Here is a 19,459-nt window from a genome sequence, read left to right as displayed (position 1 = left end):
ACGTTAGCGATATGTATTTTTCCTTACCTGCTCAACCTGGTTAACTAGTGACTCGAGATGGTCAGCGGGACCCACCGACCCTCCCATGGGGGTGGCGACGTCTAATCAACGCCGTGTGGGAGCTGTCTTGATGGCCAACAAAGAGGATAAGCACGGCGTGTCCTCCGAGGCATGTGAAACCATTGAAGTGTCCCCCATCCCTGCCGTTTGCGCCATCGCTTTGCACGCCAGCCCTCGCTTCGTCATACCGCCTACAACAGCTGTCACGAGGTGGCAAGTCAACCCATGGCAACAGCATTCCGCCGGTGCAAGCATCTCCGCCAGGAGGGCCGTCTCCGTGAAGGCAGAGCTCCCCAAGCCAAAGGGGACTCAAGGACAGCTCATTCTTTTACGGTTCAGCGGCCGCCGGGCGTCCTCCCATGGGTTTGCGCTCGTCACAAGCTTGCCCTCCACGCCGCCGAACATGTCGGAGAAGGTGGCAGAGAGCATCAGAAACGCGGAGGAGACATGCGCGAAGGACGCTGCGAGCGGGGAGTGCGCGGCGGCGTGGGACGAGGTGGAGGAGCTGAGTGCGGCAGCCAGCCACGCCAGGGACAAGCTCAAGGTCGGCGGCCCGCAGTACAATGGCCGCCGGGCGTCCTATCGTCGGTTGGCGCCCGTTGCAAGCTCGCCGCCCACGCCGCCCAACATATCAGAGAAGGTGGTGGAGAGCATCAAGAACGCGCAGGAGACGTGCGCAGAGGACGCGGCGAGCGGGGAGTGCGCCGCGGCATGGGACGAGGTGGAGGAGCTGAGCGCCGCGGCCAGCCACGCCAGGGACAAGCTTAAGGCAGACAACCCGGAGACCGACGAGGGCCGCACCTACGAGTAGAACCTGGGCGGACGAAGCAGCAATAATCCATTAGTTGTGTCAGCATGAGAAGCAAGAAAGAGGTGATCGTACAGCTGCCAGAATAACAGTGGTTCGTCAAAAGACTGGCTGATGAATGGTATCAAAATAAGCAGGAATAGTCTACCACAGGTAAATCAGAATCCCAATCCAGTTCCTGTAATATGTTGCATGTACATCAATTTGTGTCAATGTTCATCAACGTGGAGCCATATACATAGCCAAGAATATAAACAGAATGATGCCTGGGTCAAACAGTGAGATCAAGGCCACTGTTTATCGCCTCGTGGCATGTTCTGAAGCCCATATATCTTCATTGCCATTAATATGCTTGTCTAATATACAAACAGTAATCCCATTCTGGTTGTCGATAAAGACACTCAGCTTAAGGATAATTAAGCAACAAGTCCATTTCTTTGCATGAGATAATGCATGTTGAAACAAAGAACGTAAGGAAAATGGCACTACTCATGTTTGGGCAGCTTTGCTTGTGATGACCGACACATATTCTGCAACTGTTGGGTCTGGCGATCTCTTTAGCTGAGCAAGGAGAGGAAATAGCTCAGATGATCGAAGGAAGCGTCTGCAAACAGCATGGTCGCACATTTTACGCAAAGCAAAGAGCACGATCTTAAGGGGGGACTCATTTTGAGTTTGCCCTCTACTAGGGCTTAGTGCTTTGGCAGAATAGTTACTAACCAGCTCCAGTAATGCCTGAATGAGAAAAGATAGTTAATGAGAGGTTAAAAAAGGGTAGAAACAGAATGTTCATATCATAGATGAGCTACTAAACCAAATTGCGGAGACAGGGCAGCACTAGGGTGTCCCAAGGAATCAATCCTAAATTCCAGATCAGGTTCGCTAAAATTCACAGGTGTATACAGTTATGTTGGCGCACCTGCATGGCACCCTGGGATATGATGTCTTCACAGAGGGCATTGGAATTTCGAACAAGGTTGCTTAGTGCACCAGCAGCATTGACTTTGGTTTTATCTTCTTCGGCCGAGAGTAGAAGCTTTGTCAGTTGAGGTATGCATCTTCTAAGATCTTCATAGAGAACATCATTGTGGTATGCAGCATTCCCAACCTGAGAAATACAAAGGTGGGCTTAAGCTAAACAGATGACAGAAAATGTCCTTAATGTAGTAAGAAAATGAAAATAGCAGGATAAAGATGGAAAACTGTGGCAACTTAAGATCAGTATACAAAAGGAATTCTGTACTCTTCCTCTTGCAGCAGGATCTTAGAAAAAAATGCCCAGTCAAACTCTGGGTGCCACCAAATACCTTCAAATGCTAATCAGCATCAGATGCACCATATGACCAACAATAACGAGAATCTTACAATGCCCAGTCAACTTCTTTGTGCATCATTTTAGACAATGATGTCGAGTATGAAATTAGAAATTTAGAACTACTCTAGTAACTTACAGCAAAACAAGCAAACTTCCTAGTACGTTTGTCTGGGTCAGCACATCTATCGATCAAGAGATCAATGACCCTATGTGTTGCCTGCAGAAGAACATGCAAGATATACAATTAACACACCAATGGAAAAAATGATTGAAAGACAAACTTGGTCATAATCTTACGAGTGAGCTGTAGAAGTAGGGACTGTGCCGACACATGTTTCCAATGGCACTACAAGCTTTTGCACGTACATCAGCACAATCACTACTTAGAAAGTCCTTGAGGAACTCCAGCATACCAGCTTTGCTAATGGGTTCATAAAAGTCCTGCATCCATGCACTTTTCATGATAAGTTATTGTTAAACCAAAGAAACTTTGCTGACACGGCAAATACTGCTGAAGCCCATGTCTGTCGAATGAAATGTACAATACAATCTCAGTTGGCTTAGAGAAAAGCTCCTTGTTTCCACACTGAATCATCTAATGAAAATATCAAAGAGAAAATACATAACAACAAATATGTTCAATCTAAATCAAATGAGAGAAATATATCATTCATAATGTTTATGTTGCAGTAGCATGTCCTAAATATTGTACCTTTGACATCCGGGCAAGGTCAGATATTATCATTAGAAAGTCGAGCATAGCTTCCTTTGGAATGGATACACTAAGCAGCCTCCGTACTCTGTTTGGAGATAATAAACCTTCCCTAACAAGTTGCAATGCCAAGGGTCGATACCCAACCATTTTTGCCACAATGGCAATGGGCCTTGACACATATTTCAAGTCAACATAGTCCAAGCTGCAAAGAATGCGTCCAGGAAAACTGACCTGCAAATGAGAAAGAATAAAGATGGTTGAAAAACTGTGACAAACAGCAAGAAGAAGAATTATGAAGACTTTATGTCTAACCTCTATAAGAACTTGAACATAGTGAGGCATGTTGTTCCCAATAGCTTTGACCATATCCTTATTTTCCATAGCAAGTCTTCCACCAGGTGAACCAGTATTCAAGAGAAAGCCACTGTTAATCGATGCTGATGTCGATGGCATATTGGGGGAGCTCTGCACTGCAACAAAGGGAAATGCCAATAGATCAACTACTGTGTTTATTAGATCTCTAATTCCAGAATGTCCACCAGCAAGTCCCTCCCAAACGTTGAGTGCCATTAGATGCACATCAGATATCATGTCAATTATGAGCTTCACGTGTTCTCTTCTAAACAAAATCTCATGGAAGATTCCACCAGTGAGGCAGCAACACAAGGAAGAAAGTGCCCAAATAAGTCCTGTCGGAGATAATCCGACTCTACCACTCATGCAATCTTTTTCATTCAGTGGATCTTTTATAAGCCCATCTGCCAACATATTAACGAGAAGCTGAGGAATGCCATTGGAACATGCTTGTTGAATACCCAGAGGGCCTCCCCACAAAAGCCTCATTTTTAACAAGCCGAGGCAAGCATCATTGAGTCCAAGCCGCCTTAAGAGCACATCACAAGATTTCATCTCATTGTCATCAGACAGGCAAAGCTTAAGTAGGTTGCGCAGTGTTGCCATTGAAGGCAACAGAGCTAGTGTGTGTTCAGAGATAGAGTTCCCATGCACGCCACTTTCAAGAGATAGAACTGATGATAAAGCCAGCATTGCTGATGCACAGTGAGGTTGAATGGAACTTGTCACAGCATCATCAGTCAAAGAAAGATGTGCAAGAACTGAAAGCCGTGTTCGCTGCTTTTTCTGAGAATTAGAAAGAATATATAATGCAGAACATTTTCCCATTACTCTCAAACGATCAGCAATCGTTGCCAAAGCAATGCAACAATGTACAACCAACCCACGAGGGTTAGAAAGCTTACATTTCTGATTACATTTTTCTCCTGAATCTTTGTTTAAATATGAAGCACATAAAGATAACAAGGAAAACATATCAGACACGATAGTTCCATCTCCACTCACATCTGTTTCAGTAACAGTAATTGATGAATTTGGTAAGCCACAGAGCACATTGCATGCAGAAGTGTTCAACAGACAAATCCTTGACATAAGCTGAAAAAATAAAGCTGTTATAAGTAACATATGGGTCAAGATCTTGACCAAATCTTAGAAGTTTTATAAAGTAAATTATCAGCTTTACTGATCCAAACACTCAAGTTATTTGTAAAAATGTTTGATTTTCTCTCATGAATCATAAAACTGTCTAAAACTAAGTCCAGGTGGTTTTCAAGGGTTTGTCAAAAGAAAGAATGACAAATACAAAACTTCTTATGAACATATAGTCATAGATTATCTCAAATATTAGGTTAATTTAAAATCACATTGATGTAAAAAATTTAAAGGCAACAAATTGATGCAAAAATTTAGCAAGAGAGAAGATACCTGAAGAGAAGCATATAATGCAGACTCTAGACCATTGTGAAAGCAGTAGTAAATGGCTACTTGAATTTCTTTCGATTCAAGAAAATTATTCACAACTATCTCAATAATTTTAACTGGCTCTGGGTGAAGTCGTAAACTTTGTTCTTTTTCGACCATATCAGGCTGCAATGAAGGATGCCTTCGTGAATAAACTAATGGGAAAGCATAAGCTTGCTCTTTTGCAGAAATAATCTCTGCTAAATTAATAAGATACCAAATGGCCTTGCATGATTCACATGCAGCTGGCACCATATTAGAAGACCCTGATATGAGACTTGTCCCAGAAGTAGTTAAGCATTCCAGCAAAAGCCCCAAAATTTCAGATGCACTAGCATAATCAACTATCTGGAAAAAAGATTTTTCCATTGGCTTTGAGCTTTCAGATGACATGGATTGCTTTAGCCCCATTGCAATCTGAGACAGCATAACAGCAATGCATGCAGTACATTCATAGTGGATCCTTCCAGATGCATCAGTTGTTGATGCCAGAATCTACAGAAAAGAATTATAAGGATAATACCAAGGACCAATAAACAAGTTCTGCTGGACATAAAGAAATTACCTGTGAATAAAGCTCAACTAAAGCACTCCAGTGCCTGCAATAAGAATTGTAAATTTCACCTCTGCTAAGTTCCAGTAACTTTTTTAATATTGAAAGACTCTGCAAGGTCATTAAACAGTAAAATTCAGTCCAAAAGATTCTATCCTAAAATGATTATAGATAATGATAAACTGCACACACCAAAATGCTACTACAGGTCTACAACCATAAAATGTAAAACTTCTTGCTACCATAGAACCTCCTATAAGGACGCTATAGTTGCAGTTAAGTTGAAAGAATTTATAGTCTTAATAGGGTTCAAAAAGACCTTGATGATTAAGCCTTGAGCATCACTAATCTTCATTTTGGCAATGGCAGCTGTGAATTCAAGAAGCACACATGTTATGCTATCCAAAGCTGGAGATGATTGAAGTGTCCCAGCAGCAATTAAATTTGTGAGAATTCTGAAGGACTGGCTTACAGTATCCATCTTAGGATTCCTGTGAAATTATAAAAAAACAAATATGGATTCATTAGCACAAAACAAGTGATGATAAATACATTAGAGTTACTAGGAATTAGGAAAAAATAATTACAATAAAGGAAAATACATTAAAAATTATTGATGTATTAAACAACTGCAGGACTATTAAACAAATAATAACAGAGAATACTAAAATTTACAAGATGACCAATACATGTTCTTATACATGAAAATTTACAAGTTTGGAAATCAAAATTATTGATGTATAACATAATTTGCCAATATTTGCATTCTTAAAAAAAGTAATATTCATGCCTGCAAAGTATGCAAATACACATGAAGATTGGATTTACCCGAAAGAACTGGCAGATCTCTGGGAGCAGGTTTGCAGTGGTTGTAAAACAGCTGATAAAGCTTCACTATCTTGACTAATATTTTTTGCACCTTTTACTGTACGTGAACCTTTTTCCAAAGCGTCCAAAACATGATTGTCTGAAAACAGCCAGGTGTCAAAGATACTAAAATCACATAAGAAACAATTATTGTGTTCTAAAACATGACACTAGTACCATGTGCACCCATGATACACCATATATTCCCAGTTTGACCAATTGATCCCAATAAAAGTTGCAAGAAAGCTCCTAGAGTACTTCTAAAATCAACCTTCTTTGTTTTATATATGTTTGGTTTGGCATAAGTCATGGAATTAAGAAGTTGTTTCTCTGAAAAGATTTCCATAGCTGGACTCAAGTCAGCTCACAGATTTCAGTCAACTTTTATGTATTCAGTTCAGGCCTTAAACCCACTTCAGACTTCAATTGTCCTCTGGGACTGATTGAACTCAGTCTATTGGCATTTTAGAAACACAATTCCTAAGAATGATACCCATAGGCTAGCTACAACAAAATACTAGCATGTTTTGGATATCAGCTCTAAGATACTACACCAGGAAATTCTATCATGAAAAACAGGATTCTTAATGTTTCTGTGTATCAAATAAATAAGAAATTTGCCGGGGTTTATGACACCATTTACCTGGAGGCACAATGTTCCAAAGAGTCAATCTCTGTGGCCACACATGCAGATGCAATCATGTATACCTCATAGAAGATACATTTGGGCTCAACATGCAATATTAATGTGATAGCAGATTATGCTCCCGCATTTGGTTGGTCGGCTGAATGAACTCTGCATGAGCATGAATATGCAATGGCACATGGGAGTGAGTTATATTTCACCCTTGTTATGGTTATTTTTGGCAGCAGACAATGCAACCACATTGATGGGTGACCACATGCAATCTTCATGACACAAATATGCCATTGCATATGAAGTTACTTCCTCCGCTTTATAGTTGATTTAGTATTACAATATTTATGATATAACACATGGGCTATTAAGCAATTAGAATTTTACCTGTTCTTATTAATTCACTTAATTAGCTCCTTAAAACAAAGCACATGCTTACTTTTGTAAAATGTGTGTCTAAATGCATGTATATTAGAGAAAATGCTCAAAATATCAACAAGTTTTCAATTTTATTACTGTTTGCCAAACCTGATGAAGGAGCATGATCTAACACGTCCATAGAAGATGCATGCTCTTGGCTGTCAGGAATTGTCGAAGGAGCACTGAATTTGGTGTTGTTGCTCCCTTCTTTGTTGCTCTCAGTAATAGAATTGTCTTTCACTGTCACAAAGAGAATCATATACCTAATATAACATGGACTTGCGCAATTAAGTGAGTACAAAAAGGAGTTTTAAAGACATTAGATCATCATACCCCCCAAATTGGCAGCTACAAGATCAGAAGGTTTGATGATCCTCTCTGCCAATCCAACAATCTCAGATCCAGTAACTGCATCAGCAGCAGCAACGGTTTTCTGGAACATAAATGACTTCTATTTAAATATAGGAATACAAAATGGCCATATAAAGACATTATGTGAAAAACCTCAGCATCAGCTCCCAGATTGGAAGTAAGAAAACTAACTCTGGCTTCTAGCTCATCTGAGCGTTCTTTTACAAATGGGTGCTCCAACAATGCTGGCCAAGTTAATCTATTTTGAGGTACCTGCGAGCAGTAAAATCCACAAAAGTGTAAGTTGATGCAAATATGATAAACAATTGATAGCTTCATTAGGCAAAAAAGCAAAGTGGGACCTTGTTAAGTAAACCCTTCAAGAAGCTTTTAAAATTTGCACTCATATTTTCAGGATATTTCACTGGATCCTTTCATAAGCCAGAAAATTAGAAAATTAGATCATATGTATAACATAAGATTCTAAAATGGCAAAATGGAATAAAAGAAGCAAACTCACTTTAACTATATGACGAATTAATGCATACACTGAATTTGTGTAAAATGGAGGCTGGCCAACAAAGAGTTCATACCTAAGTAATTTTTTCACAACAAGAAATTTAGATCATTGGAAGTTAATAAATATTTGATGACACATACTGATAATGACTAAAACAAACTAAGAATGAAAGAGATTTGAATCTATCATTAAAATGTAGTAGACATCAGCAACAAGACATCGGTGCATGACTTCATATTGTACAAAATAAGGGATTTCATAGTGGCACCACATACATCATAAGAGTGATAATTAATTAATGTAAGTCTTAAACAAGAAAATGAATATTGTTAACAGTTAACACCGTTGGGTCATGTTGAGATCGCATTAAATGCACAATAAACATTAGTCATAAGCAGGGTCTGCCATACCGAGCCGTACCGCCCGGTATGGACCGACTGTTACCGGTCCGAGGGTACTGTAGTACTGTAGCACTATAGCGATGCTACAGTACTCGGTACACCTGGGTGTACCGCTCGGTATACCGTACCGTACCGGTACCGAGCCCAGGTCGAAATACCGGTATGGTACGGTATTGCGAACCTTGGTCATAAGAGTGATCATTCATCAATATAAGCCTAAAACAAGAAATAGAATGTTGTCAAATCAAATAGATGACTAAGGCATCAAAGAAATTGAAACATAAACACAAATATCAAGGTGACCTCAGAGTTTTGATTACCTTGAAAAGTATCCTAGCAATGTTAATGAGGTATTGGCATAAACTGTGTCATGATTAAGATGTGCTAACACCTCTTTCTGCATATCTCTGACCAGTACGGGCTAAAACAAACGCTGTGACATACCATATTGGCCAACAATATCATGCCAGCATATTGCTGGTACGACTAGTAACAGTTAATTCATTTATTTATACCACCATAAAGAAAAACAAATAGCTAAAAGTTGCAAAACTTTAGATCCTCAAGATTCATTGGTTTATGAATGGCTGCAACCAAACGAGAAAAGTCTCTTTCTAAATGTACAATTCAAGGCTAACAAAAAAATACAGCAAATATTACTCCAGAGCTTAAACGGAAATAAGACATACAAAATTACTCCAAGCGACCACAAATCTGCTGTGTGATTGTAAGGTTGTTCCCTCACCAATTCTGGAGCCATATAAAGAGGTGTCCCTACAAATATACAAGCATTATTTTAATCAAACAAACAAGTTCAATAGATTATCTAGAAATTCAGGGTAGGCTTATACTTGAGATATTCGCAACTAGATCATAATAGAATATTAGCTAAGTGATGTAAAAAATGTTAAGCCAACCAACATAAATAGCTAAATGCCTTCTCAAAAAATAGAGATGGCGAAATCATTTTATTCGAAAATCTTGTTGGATCCAACAAGCTAGATAAGATACCATGTGTTTTGCATGCTAACTTTTTGGAAAAGCATATACAACATGTGCTGTATAAAAGATAATATTGTTAGCAAATAATACATGTATATCAAGCCAGCAATGAGGAATGTGCCATTGATGACAATTTTTAATCCAAAAAGACAGAGTTAGCAAAAAAAATCCTTTTTGAATTGATTAACATGACACACCAACCAAATGTTGAACCTAACAAAGATATAACTCAAGGCTTACCTTTTATAGAACGAAGGACTACAGTGTTTGCAGACATTGCTCGTGCAAATCCAAAATCACAAAGCTGTCAATAGAATGCTTTAGCAAATAATAATGGGTTGAACAACCAACTCAAGCTGAATAAACAAAAATAAAATCTACAGGATTGTTTATCTCAATATGGTAGTAAAAGATGACAGACAATTTTTCTTATTTCAAAATTTTTTTAGAGCATGAATAAATATAAATTAATGACGTTCAATAATACACATGCTTTGAATTTTAAAACTTCTCAAAAGGGATGCTAGATTAGATTTTAATATCAAGAAAACTTCTTCGAGGTGAAATCAATACTCATACTAGCAATCTCTATTTTGTTCAACTTAAAACATGAAGTAGCCTAAAAACCAACAGTTAACCAAACAATTTCTGAGCAAATAAACTAAAATTACAAAGAAAATCCAGATCAGTCAGTGCTGAACTGATTGCCAATAAAAATAACAAACTAATTACAAAAGGATAGCTAATACAAAAGGGGGCATCCATGCACAAGGCTCCTGTCAATACGGACAACAAGCATTATACATAACCAATTAAAATACTAAAGATCAGACCCAATATAGAAGCAAATAAAACATGACAAGCTGTAATTGACATGAAAAAAGGAGGAAATTTGCAAATAAACAAATCAACAATGTAGAGAAGTATAAGCAAGAAAAACAACTTTTATGACAAATGGTTTAAGACACTTGATCACAGAATTCTCTATAGATTAGCTTAATAACTCATAAACAATTTTATATTCTCAAGTTCAAATTTTCAATGCTATGGCAGAAGATCTGCAGTAAAGAGACACAAAAGGAGAAACCCAGACCACAACATGACAGAGAAAGTCAAAGTAATGTGGAAGAGGGAAGAAATGATGGAGAAAGCCATAGAATTGACACAAAATGCTCAAAAACAGAATCATGCAATTCAAATTTGTCCAAGCTAATTTATATGGACAATCAATAGATAATTATGAGAGAAAATTCAAATTTCAATAATAAACGTGACAAACACAATTTTAGATTGAACTAGAACTAACCTTAACAACAGATCCTGCGCCAATAAGAATATTTTGGGGTTTCATATCCCGATGGATGATGCGGTTTGAATGCAAGTAATACAATGCTTTTACCTAAAATTCACAATAAGACTATTAGATGAGTGAATCTACTACTCATTAAAGGCTAAAAATATTTGTAGTAAACCAGACAGTAAGAAGAAAACAATGGAATATATTAATCTAATCATAACAGCATATTTTAGATAGAAGTACCAGTTGTTTAGCTATTGCCTGAACTTGTTCTTCCGGGAGACATTTGTCATCCTCAAGAACCTCAAACAATTCTCCCTTGGAAAAAAGAGGTTAGAAAGATAGTTAAAAGAAGCAAGAGTTGGTTTCAACAAGTATGAAAGGTTCTACTGATAACCCATACCTGTGCAAACTCTGTAACAACACAAAATTCTTGAGGAGTCTCAAAGGCATCGAGCATTTCAATAATATTTTCATGCTTCAACTTCCGGAGTATCTGCTCAATTTGAAATTATATCAACAACTGTTCATCAAAACCAGTACAGTGGCAAAATAATTGGTGCTAATTGATAAATAAAATATAAAAAATTTGGGAAGCTATAGAGTACTAGTTATTTGAATTTTTCATTTAACACTATTGTTCATAATGTCGATCCAACCTTGAAAAAGTGAACATTGTGCAATCACAAACTAGGAATCGTCATCTGTGTTCAGCTAATTTACTTTTGGTGTGTAATACTATGTTTAAGGAATTAAAACGTAGAAGACTTTTCATATGCAATCTCATGGCAACTTATAACCTCTTAGGAAATCAGTTTCAGCCATCATCTGATAGACATATCAAAGTCATTTCCAATGTTATCCAACTGCATCCGTTGCATTACTAAGCAGCATTGCAGACCTTAATCTTTAGATGTGTTTGGCAATGGTTTAAATTTTAAAATTAACATGGCATCAAGGTCAATACCATGTTAATATCAGCTTAATCTTTAGAAGGTTTCACAATGTTTAAAATTTAGAAGTTATCATGATGACAAAGTTGATGTCTCGTTACTAACTTGTAAACTTACCATGACATAACTTATGACTCTCTAGTAAGTGAAAAGTAAAAGAATAAGAAAGAGAATAAACAGGTGACACAAGTTGTAGAGGATAATAGGGACTACAAATAAAGTGCAATAGCTGCGATCCAACAAATATCTCAGAAAAATTAATGCTTATCGATGTAGTTTATTAGTACCTCGATTTCCTGTCTCAAATTGTGAATGTCCTTCTCGCTTTTCCCATGCTTGAGAATAAATTTCAATGCAACGGTCTGAACCATGGCAACGAACAATTAGTTGCAAACATCATCATCTTTCACCGAATGGAACTCGCAGGAACCAAATCGAACCTGTCTAGTGTATTTGCGTCTTCCTTTATACACCTTCCCGAAAGATCCTTCCCCGACCAGCTCTATCACGTGGTAATCGTCCACCGCCATATCTATCAAAACTCCGCCCCTGCAACACAAGATGGCCTCGGTTTTCTTAGACAGCACGCGTCGAATGCCCGTGAAAATTAGAGAAATTCTGCACGGGATTTGATGCTACTCACCGATGGATTGACAGCTGATCATGAAAGAGAACGCACTCCGAGCTAAAGATCGAAAAACAACATGGATTAGGGTTTCAAATCCGAAGCGACACGAACCCCCAAAACATCAGATATATTTCCTCCCATGGATTGGATCAATCCATTCAGCAAAAAGGAAAAGCAATTCAAACAATTAGTTAATATTGCGATCGATTTACCTTCTTTCGCTGCTTCGATCGCCTCCCCTCTCTCTCTCTCTCTCTCTCTCTCTCTCTCTCTCTCTCAGACACACACGAAGAGTGAGGTGGGGTTTTCTAGATGGGGATTTGGATCTTTTCGTTTTCCCGCCTATGGTTTCGACTTCGATTCGGTGAGGCGAGAGAAGACATTATTGGAGCGACGGACCGCAATCACGTGCTGTTCGACCGGTTGGTGCCGCCGATTTTGATGAGACCTCAAATCCCCGGTCCGGTCGGCCCACGACCATGACCGACCGAATTGGGCCGGTAATCTTGAGAAATCGGTCGGGCTCGACCGATTCGATAAAAGAAATTGTCTAATTCCGGCTCGTAATATTGTCGTCCCAAAGGTTAAGAATAAGAGATAAGAGCGCGATCGTGTGAACCCCTCAAGTCTAATGCATAGGTCAATTTTCATCCATCACAAGATCAATTTTTTTGCCTCAAATTCTTCGACAACAAAGCTAATCAGCACATTTACATGATCAAATTAGTGAACATGTTAATGTTATCCTTCTCGGGTTGTTTCTTCTATCTCTTTTTCTACAAACGAATGCGACATAGATTTAGTGTACAGAACCCCATCGGAAAATGGATTCAAGGCGAAGAGTTAAGCTGAAGCTCAAGCAGAGGTCGAAGTCTTATGAGTGGTCTGGTGATCTCCTTCTTGTGCGGTGTCCGGTGCTTATGGTGCGCTCGTCGGAGGAAACGGGTGCGGGTGATGCGCATGAGCGGTGCCTCGCAGCATGTTGTCCTCTTGCTGGTGTAGTCTCTGCACCTGCAGCGCCGTCAGATACAGACCAACTCCGAGGAGGACAGTGCTCAGCCCGAAGATTCCCGCTGCTGCAAATAGCCCCGGCCTGATCACATGGCAGTCCGGCTTTGGCTGCCTCCACTGGCTTACATGGCCGGACTCCACGCCGATGCCGATGAGCAGCAGCGCCTCAGCAATGCTGAAGCAGATCCTGCGCTCGCACGAGTTGTAAGGAGCGAACGAAGCAGATCTACAGCTAGAGAACAAACGACTGGGTTCTCACCAGGTCGCGAGGAAGAGGGCGCAGGTTTGCCATCGACCGGTGGACGACAGCGTGCGTGGATCGTCTGGGAGCGGCCAAGCGGCCGGTGCCGGGCGGCTGGGACACGTGACTGCCACCATCATGTAGGCGTTCTCGGCGAACATCGCCACCGCGAACAGGAGGAACGCGCACACGGTGCAGGCCAGCGGCGTGCGCCCGCTGCCGGTGTAGGCGCACTCGTAGCTCCTGCTGCCGTCGCTCAACCGATGCCATGTGGCCTGTGGACAAATCGCCGCCATGAATCATGAACTGTTCGAGGAATCCGACTGGCATGGAGGTTACCTCGGAGCGGGAGGCCTCGGCGGCGAGGCAAAGGACGAAGCCGGAGAGACCGCAGAGCACGGAGAGGAGGACGAGGAAGAGGGCGATCCGGTTGCCGATGTCAGTGCGCCAGGGGGTCCTCAGGGACGACAGGTCTGCGTGCGTGATGGCCATGGCGGGGGAGTTCGAAGGACTGGCTTGGAAGGGGACCAGAACGAGGGGATATAGACGTGAGAAAGCTCCGGCTGGGAGACGAAGGGAGGAATCCATGCATGGCTTTGCTTCCTGCTTAAGGCGGGCTGCGTTGCGTGGTACACAGAGATACCCGAGCTTTAATGCACAGTCTCTCTCTGTGTCGCGTATGTACATGTCAATGAAACCGCATATCGATCTTCTTTCCATGTCGGGATCACAAAAACTAGGCTTTCTGCATGACGAAAAAGACAGGTTGAAAGGGAAGCTAGTGATTTAGCAGATGGAGAACAAAGTGGAAGGAGAGGATTAAAGCAAAGGATGCAGGAAATGATTTAGCAGGAAAAGTTCCTCAATTTTCGGAAATTACTTAAAGGGCTCCTGCTTTCATTTTTATTGGAGAATATTTTTCCTTTCTCTCCTGTAATTTCAAACACATTTTTGAAGGGTCAGAGAAGAATGTGTCATTTTTATACCAGACTTAGAAGCAGAGGTGATGCAGATGTCAATTAGCTGAAAAAAGCCCCCTAAATATTGAGAAATTACTTCAATATTCATCTTCATATCATGTTTTTTTTTTAATAAAAAGATATTTATACATCTCTAATGATTAGCACATGAGACAACTAATTACATATTACTTTTTTATAATTAAATATTTACTATCTCGATTTTTATATTTTTAAAAGTTATATTGGGATTGTTATACTTATGAAAGTAAAACATTTAATTTCATTTCTCCTCCGATTTTCTGAACACGTATTGACTCTACTATATTTCGATTTACTACATTTAATTTCGTTTCTCCTCCGATTTTTCTGAACACGTATTGACTCTACTACTATATTTCGATTTACTATTAAGTACATATAATATTTTCGACAATAGAATCGATGACGTGAGAAAAATAAGATTGAATATTTTACTTTCGTAAATATATGTTCTAATGTAATTTTTGAGAGTATAAAAATCAAAATGCTAAAGATAACTAATTATATGAGTTAATCTATAATTAGCTTACACAAAAATGAATCAAAATATATTCTCTTTATCCAACGAATTTTTTTTCTGTTAATTTCTCTCATATTTGTTCTCCCTCTTCCTTTTTTTTTTTTCTTTCCTGGTTTATAAGCATGTTATACTTGGTAAGATGTCTTTCCTGTTGTTCTTCCAGGAATATGCAGTATCAACTTATCGCATCGAATCACAAAGCAGAGAACAGAACCAAGCCATATTAGCTGCACACAAAGAAATACTGATGACATTTGAACACCTGTATTCGATTCACATAAGCACAAAAATGAAAACCAGGTTCAATCTGTAAAGAAAAAGAAAAACAAACAATAATGACGAGAAACACATGACTAAGGGACAGGAAGTGGTGCAATGCACAGCTAACTCTTCTCAGCCCTCGGTGATAATAGTACATTGAAGAATTGAAGGACAACAATGAAAACAAAAGTTGATCTTTCACTTCTTTTGACTAAAAAATGTAAGTCTTATGATCCATCTTTGCATATTGTGAGCGACCCTTTAGATGGATCTGCTGTGAGCGGTGGTGGTTGGATTGTTGTCAGCTTGGTCACCAAAGATACGCTTGCGGAAATCAGTGACCATGAGAGGGAGGCCATCACGGAGGGAGACCTTTGGTTCCCAGCCAAGTAGCTCTTTGGCTCGTGTGATGTCAGGTTTGCGCTTGTGGGGATCGTCTGCTGTGTTTGGTCGGAATTCTATCTTGGCATTAAGGTCAATTGTATCCTGCACTACCTTTGCAAGCTCCAGCATGGTGAATTCTCCAGGGTTCCCCAGGTTGAATGGACGACATTCTCGCCCTCCATCAACTTAATCAGCCCCTCCACCTGTGTTTTTTGTTTTCTTGGTTAATTTTCAAGTCACCAAAATCAGCATGAGATTGTCAAAGATTTGTTCCCTACTATTGTCAATTCCTCTTCCAAACATTCTCATCGACAATTAGGATTCACTTCTAACAGTCTAACTTTGGAATTTTTTTTTTCCTGAAAAATGATTGTGGGGTTCAAACATGGATGATGATGTTGTTTAACTGACCCCACAGAGTAACTTAATATTGGCTCACTCTCTAGATCTAGTAATTTGGTCTCTATACATGAATGTAGTAACTGAATGTCCAAATGCTCTCTGGATCCACCCCTACCAGCTACATGAACTTTGGTACTTAGGGATCCTTTTCGGTCGAACATGCATCATTATCAGCAAGATTGGAATCTCCTATGTTCTAGTATTGCTAGATTCATTAATAGGTACAAACAATAAACAAATGGTACTAAATGAATAACTAGAAGAAGTGATATAGAAAGAGGAACCTACCAGATCAGAGACATACTGAAAGCTCCTGGTTTGCTTTCCATCCCCATAAACTGTCAATGGCTCCTTCCTCAAGGCCTAAATCATTTTATCAAAGTTTGAATGACATCATCTCATATGCCAAACCAAGGCATCTCGTTCATAATCAGAACTACTTGCTAACAATTTATAAGTAGATAATAGGAGCCGCATCATACCTGGGCAACAAAATTGCTCACAACGCGACCATCATCAATGCACATCCGAGGTCCATAAGTGTTGAAGATACGAGCAATTCTCACCTGTAATCCATGAATATCCCAAAAGAATGAATTTTTTTTAAAAAATTGATTCCACAACAAAGTCATCGCAACACATAGTTTAGTTATCAATTGACGACCTCAAGTTGGGCACCACGATGGTAATCCATGGTCAAAGTCTCTGCAGTTCGCTTGCCTTCGTCGTAGCAGCTCCTAACACCTGCGATTGGCAAACACACAAATGAAACATAAGCAATATATGATACCATGTTTTGTTCCACCATCCAGGTGAAGTCAGCCACTGGAAACGATCCACACCAAATGTTTTGTTCCAACCCAACCTAGAACAATTCTTCCTTTTAAAAAGCAATCAAATTATGGAGTTGCTACCATAGGAGGCATCATTTCCAGACGAAGACTTCTCAGAGGCAAACAAGAGATGGATCACAAAAGAGATTGATGGAAAGGGCCATACCGATGGGATTAACATTTGCCCCAGTAGGTCTCTACTTGTGGGTGTTGCAAGGGATCACCATAAACCTCACTGGTGCTTGTGAGGAGAAATCTGGCTCCTACTCTCTTGGCCAGGCCCAGCATGTTGAGAGTTCCCACAACATTGGTCTTGTGAACTCAAGGAACAAAGACTGAATGAATTAAGGCATTCAACAAGCAAAATCTTGCGCCTTCTTCTACCCCTTTATTCTATTTGCTTCATAATCTCTAACCACTGATCAAACAGAGTTCTAATGGATGTGAAAAATGTATAGACCAAGCTAATTAGCCCAACAAGAATCAATCTTGTTTGCTTCAAGGAATCAAATGCCCACCACAGCAGCAACAAATGGAGCTGAAGGAAACAAACTTTAGTCAATGACAAATCAAAAATTACAAAATATATGGTTTTAGCAGAGGGAAAAAAAATCACCTTTCAATGAAGATATAAGACCAGACCAAGAAAAGGACCAAAAGAATAGGAACCTTGACGATAATATGCAAATGGAAGGAATCGAAACTCGAATGACGTTAGAAGACAGAAAGAAATTGCAGCCTCGTGAGAATCCATGAAAGAAAACCGAGAACCAATTCAAAAGAAGCAATCCTCAATCTTTATAGCTAATATATAAAGCGATCTAGCTGGGGAAGAGGTCAGCAAAAGGATATGATCGTCTTCACAGGATTGAACTTGTAGTGGACTGGCGACGCCGGACACGCAAGGTGGTAGATCTGATCCACCTCCAAGAGTAGCGGCTCCACCACGTCATGGCGGATGAGCTCGAAGTTGGGGTTCCCGAGGTGGTGCATCACGTTCTCCTTCTGCCCCGTGAAGAAGTTGTCCACCACGATGACGCTGTCCCCTCTCTCGATCAAGCGGTCCACCAGATGGCTCCCCACAAACCCGGCGCCCCCGGTGACCACGATGCGGAGCCCCTTCCGCTTCAGTCCCAGCGGCACCCTTCCCCCGACGAACCTTCTCTCGAGCGCCATCCGGTACCCGCCGTGCACCGCTGGCATCGACGACAACCGGGCGAGGTCCACCGCGAGGTGGGCACCGGCGGTGGAAGGGCCGGTGTAGGGAGGAGCGAAGACGAAGAACACGGAGGCCAGGGCCACGCCGACAAGCACGAAGAGGAGGCGCTGCTCGCCGAGGAGGTATCGGAGCGGGCGGGGCAGGCAAAGGAACCTCTTTTCGGGCTTGGGGGAGTTCGCCCCGGCGTCGTCCGCCGGCAGGGCTTCGCGGCCGCGGTAGGTGAGCTCGGAGCCCATCGAAGTCCCGAGAGAGAGACAGAAAAGAGACTTCCGGGCGCTGCACGCCAGATGGCGACGGGGGCTCGCGGTCTTCGAGCAGGAGGGGAAGCCATAAAAAGGAGCATTTTGTAGAGACGGAGCAGGAGGGGGTGTAAAAGTAATTTCATCACAACGAGATGAGTTAACCATCCCAAATGACGTATTTATCCTCGGAGAATCTTCGCCGAGTGGATCATCGGGTAATTATTTTGAACTAACAAGGATTTATATGGTATCTTTACATACTTCCCTCCTTTATTATCCCATTATTACGAAAATACCCACATCTTCCTACAATTACGAAAATACCCACATCTTGTGTTACTTATTGGAGGAAGACAAGGTAACAATTTTTGATGCTGTAGAGCCTCTGGGTAGGGGTGTTCTCTTACATAGACAACTAAGGCGGCTAATATAAAGGCATTATTATTCTGTAGAGTGGTCAACATTAGCAAGTTGGGCATGGAGTGGTTTCATCAAAAATATATATATGTATATGTCATGGGTGCAAGAGGAGACAATATTTGAATTGGTCAGCTTGGTTGGTGGATGGATGATGAGAATTTTGGCAAATGAGAAGGATGACAAGCACCAAATATTCTCTTTATTTATGAGAATAAAACTACGTACATTGATCATTTAGAATCTTGTTCACTGGATAATCTCTTCTTATTTTTGCTTAATTTATTTATTCATGAAATAAATTAAATGTATTCATCATCAACAAATATAATAAACATAATTAATTTAATTAAATTCAAACATTCATCACTGAATAGTCAGCTCAAACTACATTGTAGTTATCATGACTTTCTTCCTCTATAAGAGAACCAAATCCATTATACCAATAACCTTTTCTTTATTTTGCAAGACTCAAGAGCTAATGCTTCATAAAAACACATCCTCGATTATATAGAACAAAGACTTTCAATAACACAAACAGATTCTACTTCTCGCTAGTAATTCTCATGGAAGAGAGTTAGCTTAG

At 40.3% G+C, this 19,459-nt stretch overlaps 4 protein-coding genes and 1 pseudogene across 6 annotated transcripts; 1 reads left to right on the top strand and 4 right to left on the bottom strand.

Annotated features, from left to right (window-relative positions):
• Positions 1–70: 70 nt before the first annotated feature.
• LOC135605525 (uncharacterized) lies at positions 71–1,109 on the top strand. The gene has a single exon (XM_065095710.1). It carries the CDS (start codon positions 86–88, stop codon positions 869–871), a length of 786 nt encoding a protein of 261 aa, XP_064951782.1. The 5' UTR covers positions 71–85; the 3' UTR covers positions 872–1,109.
• LOC103976137 (serine/threonine-protein kinase TIO) lies at positions 1,035–12,738 on the bottom strand. 2 transcript variants are annotated; one of them, XM_009391338.3, is made up of 24 exons: positions 12,555–12,738; positions 12,358–12,399; positions 12,155–12,263; positions 12,002–12,076; positions 11,165–11,257; positions 11,005–11,079; positions 10,771–10,863; positions 9,705–9,768; positions 9,152–9,236; positions 8,062–8,134; positions 7,904–7,972; positions 7,734–7,814; positions 7,524–7,623; positions 7,299–7,430; positions 6,095–6,233; positions 5,586–5,757; positions 5,279–5,377; positions 4,678–5,208; positions 3,211–4,347; positions 2,896–3,129; positions 2,481–2,624; positions 2,320–2,400; positions 1,788–1,976; positions 1,035–1,603 (listed from the first exon to the last, which is right to left on the bottom strand). In XM_009391338.3, the coding sequence occupies exons 3-24, from the start codon at positions 12,242–12,244 to the stop codon at positions 1,358–1,360; spliced, it is 4,002 nt and encodes a 1,333-aa protein (XP_009389613.2). In that variant the 5' UTR covers positions 12,245–12,263; positions 12,358–12,399; positions 12,555–12,738; the 3' UTR covers positions 1,035–1,357. The 2 variants fall into 2 exon arrangements, with proteins under 2 accessions (XP_009389613.2, XP_009389610.2); XM_009391335.3 differs by having other exon boundaries at positions 7,695–7,814; positions 12,555–12,689.
• Positions 12,739–13,260: 522 nt separating this feature from the next.
• On the bottom strand, positions 13,261–14,314 carry LOC135604812 (uncharacterized). Its single transcript, XM_065094464.1, has 3 exons — positions 13,934–14,314; positions 13,613–13,869; positions 13,261–13,540 (listed from the first exon to the last, which is right to left on the bottom strand). Exons 1-3 carry the CDS (start codon positions 14,312–14,314, stop codon positions 13,261–13,263), a joined length of 918 nt encoding a protein of 305 aa, XP_064950536.1.
• A 1,046-nt stretch (positions 14,315–15,360) lies between these two features.
• Positions 15,361–17,599, bottom strand: LOC135605524 (UDP-glucuronic acid decarboxylase 4-like; annotated as a pseudogene). The gene is made up of 5 exons (XR_010484452.1): positions 17,162–17,599; positions 16,827–16,906; positions 16,645–16,728; positions 16,451–16,525; positions 15,361–15,963 (listed from the first exon to the last, which is right to left on the bottom strand). The product of XR_010484452.1 is annotated as a UDP-glucuronic acid decarboxylase 4-like (transcript).
• A 170-nt stretch (positions 17,600–17,769) lies between these two features.
• Positions 17,770–18,621, bottom strand: LOC135605523 (UDP-glucuronic acid decarboxylase 2-like). The gene has a single exon (XM_065095708.1). The coding sequence runs from the start codon at positions 18,619–18,621 to the stop codon at positions 17,833–17,835; it is 789 nt and encodes a 262-aa protein (XP_064951780.1). The 3' UTR covers positions 17,770–17,832.
• Between the last annotated feature and the right edge of the window lie 838 nt (positions 18,622–19,459).

The sequence above is a fragment of the Musa acuminata genome, chromosome BXJ2-2, assembly GCF_036884655.1.
Source record: "Musa acuminata AAA Group cultivar baxijiao chromosome BXJ2-2, Cavendish_Baxijiao_AAA, whole genome shotgun sequence".
NCBI lineage: Eukaryota > Viridiplantae > Streptophyta > Magnoliopsida > Zingiberales > Musaceae > Musa > Musa acuminata.
This window is presented reverse-complemented; position numbering and strand designations above follow the sequence as displayed.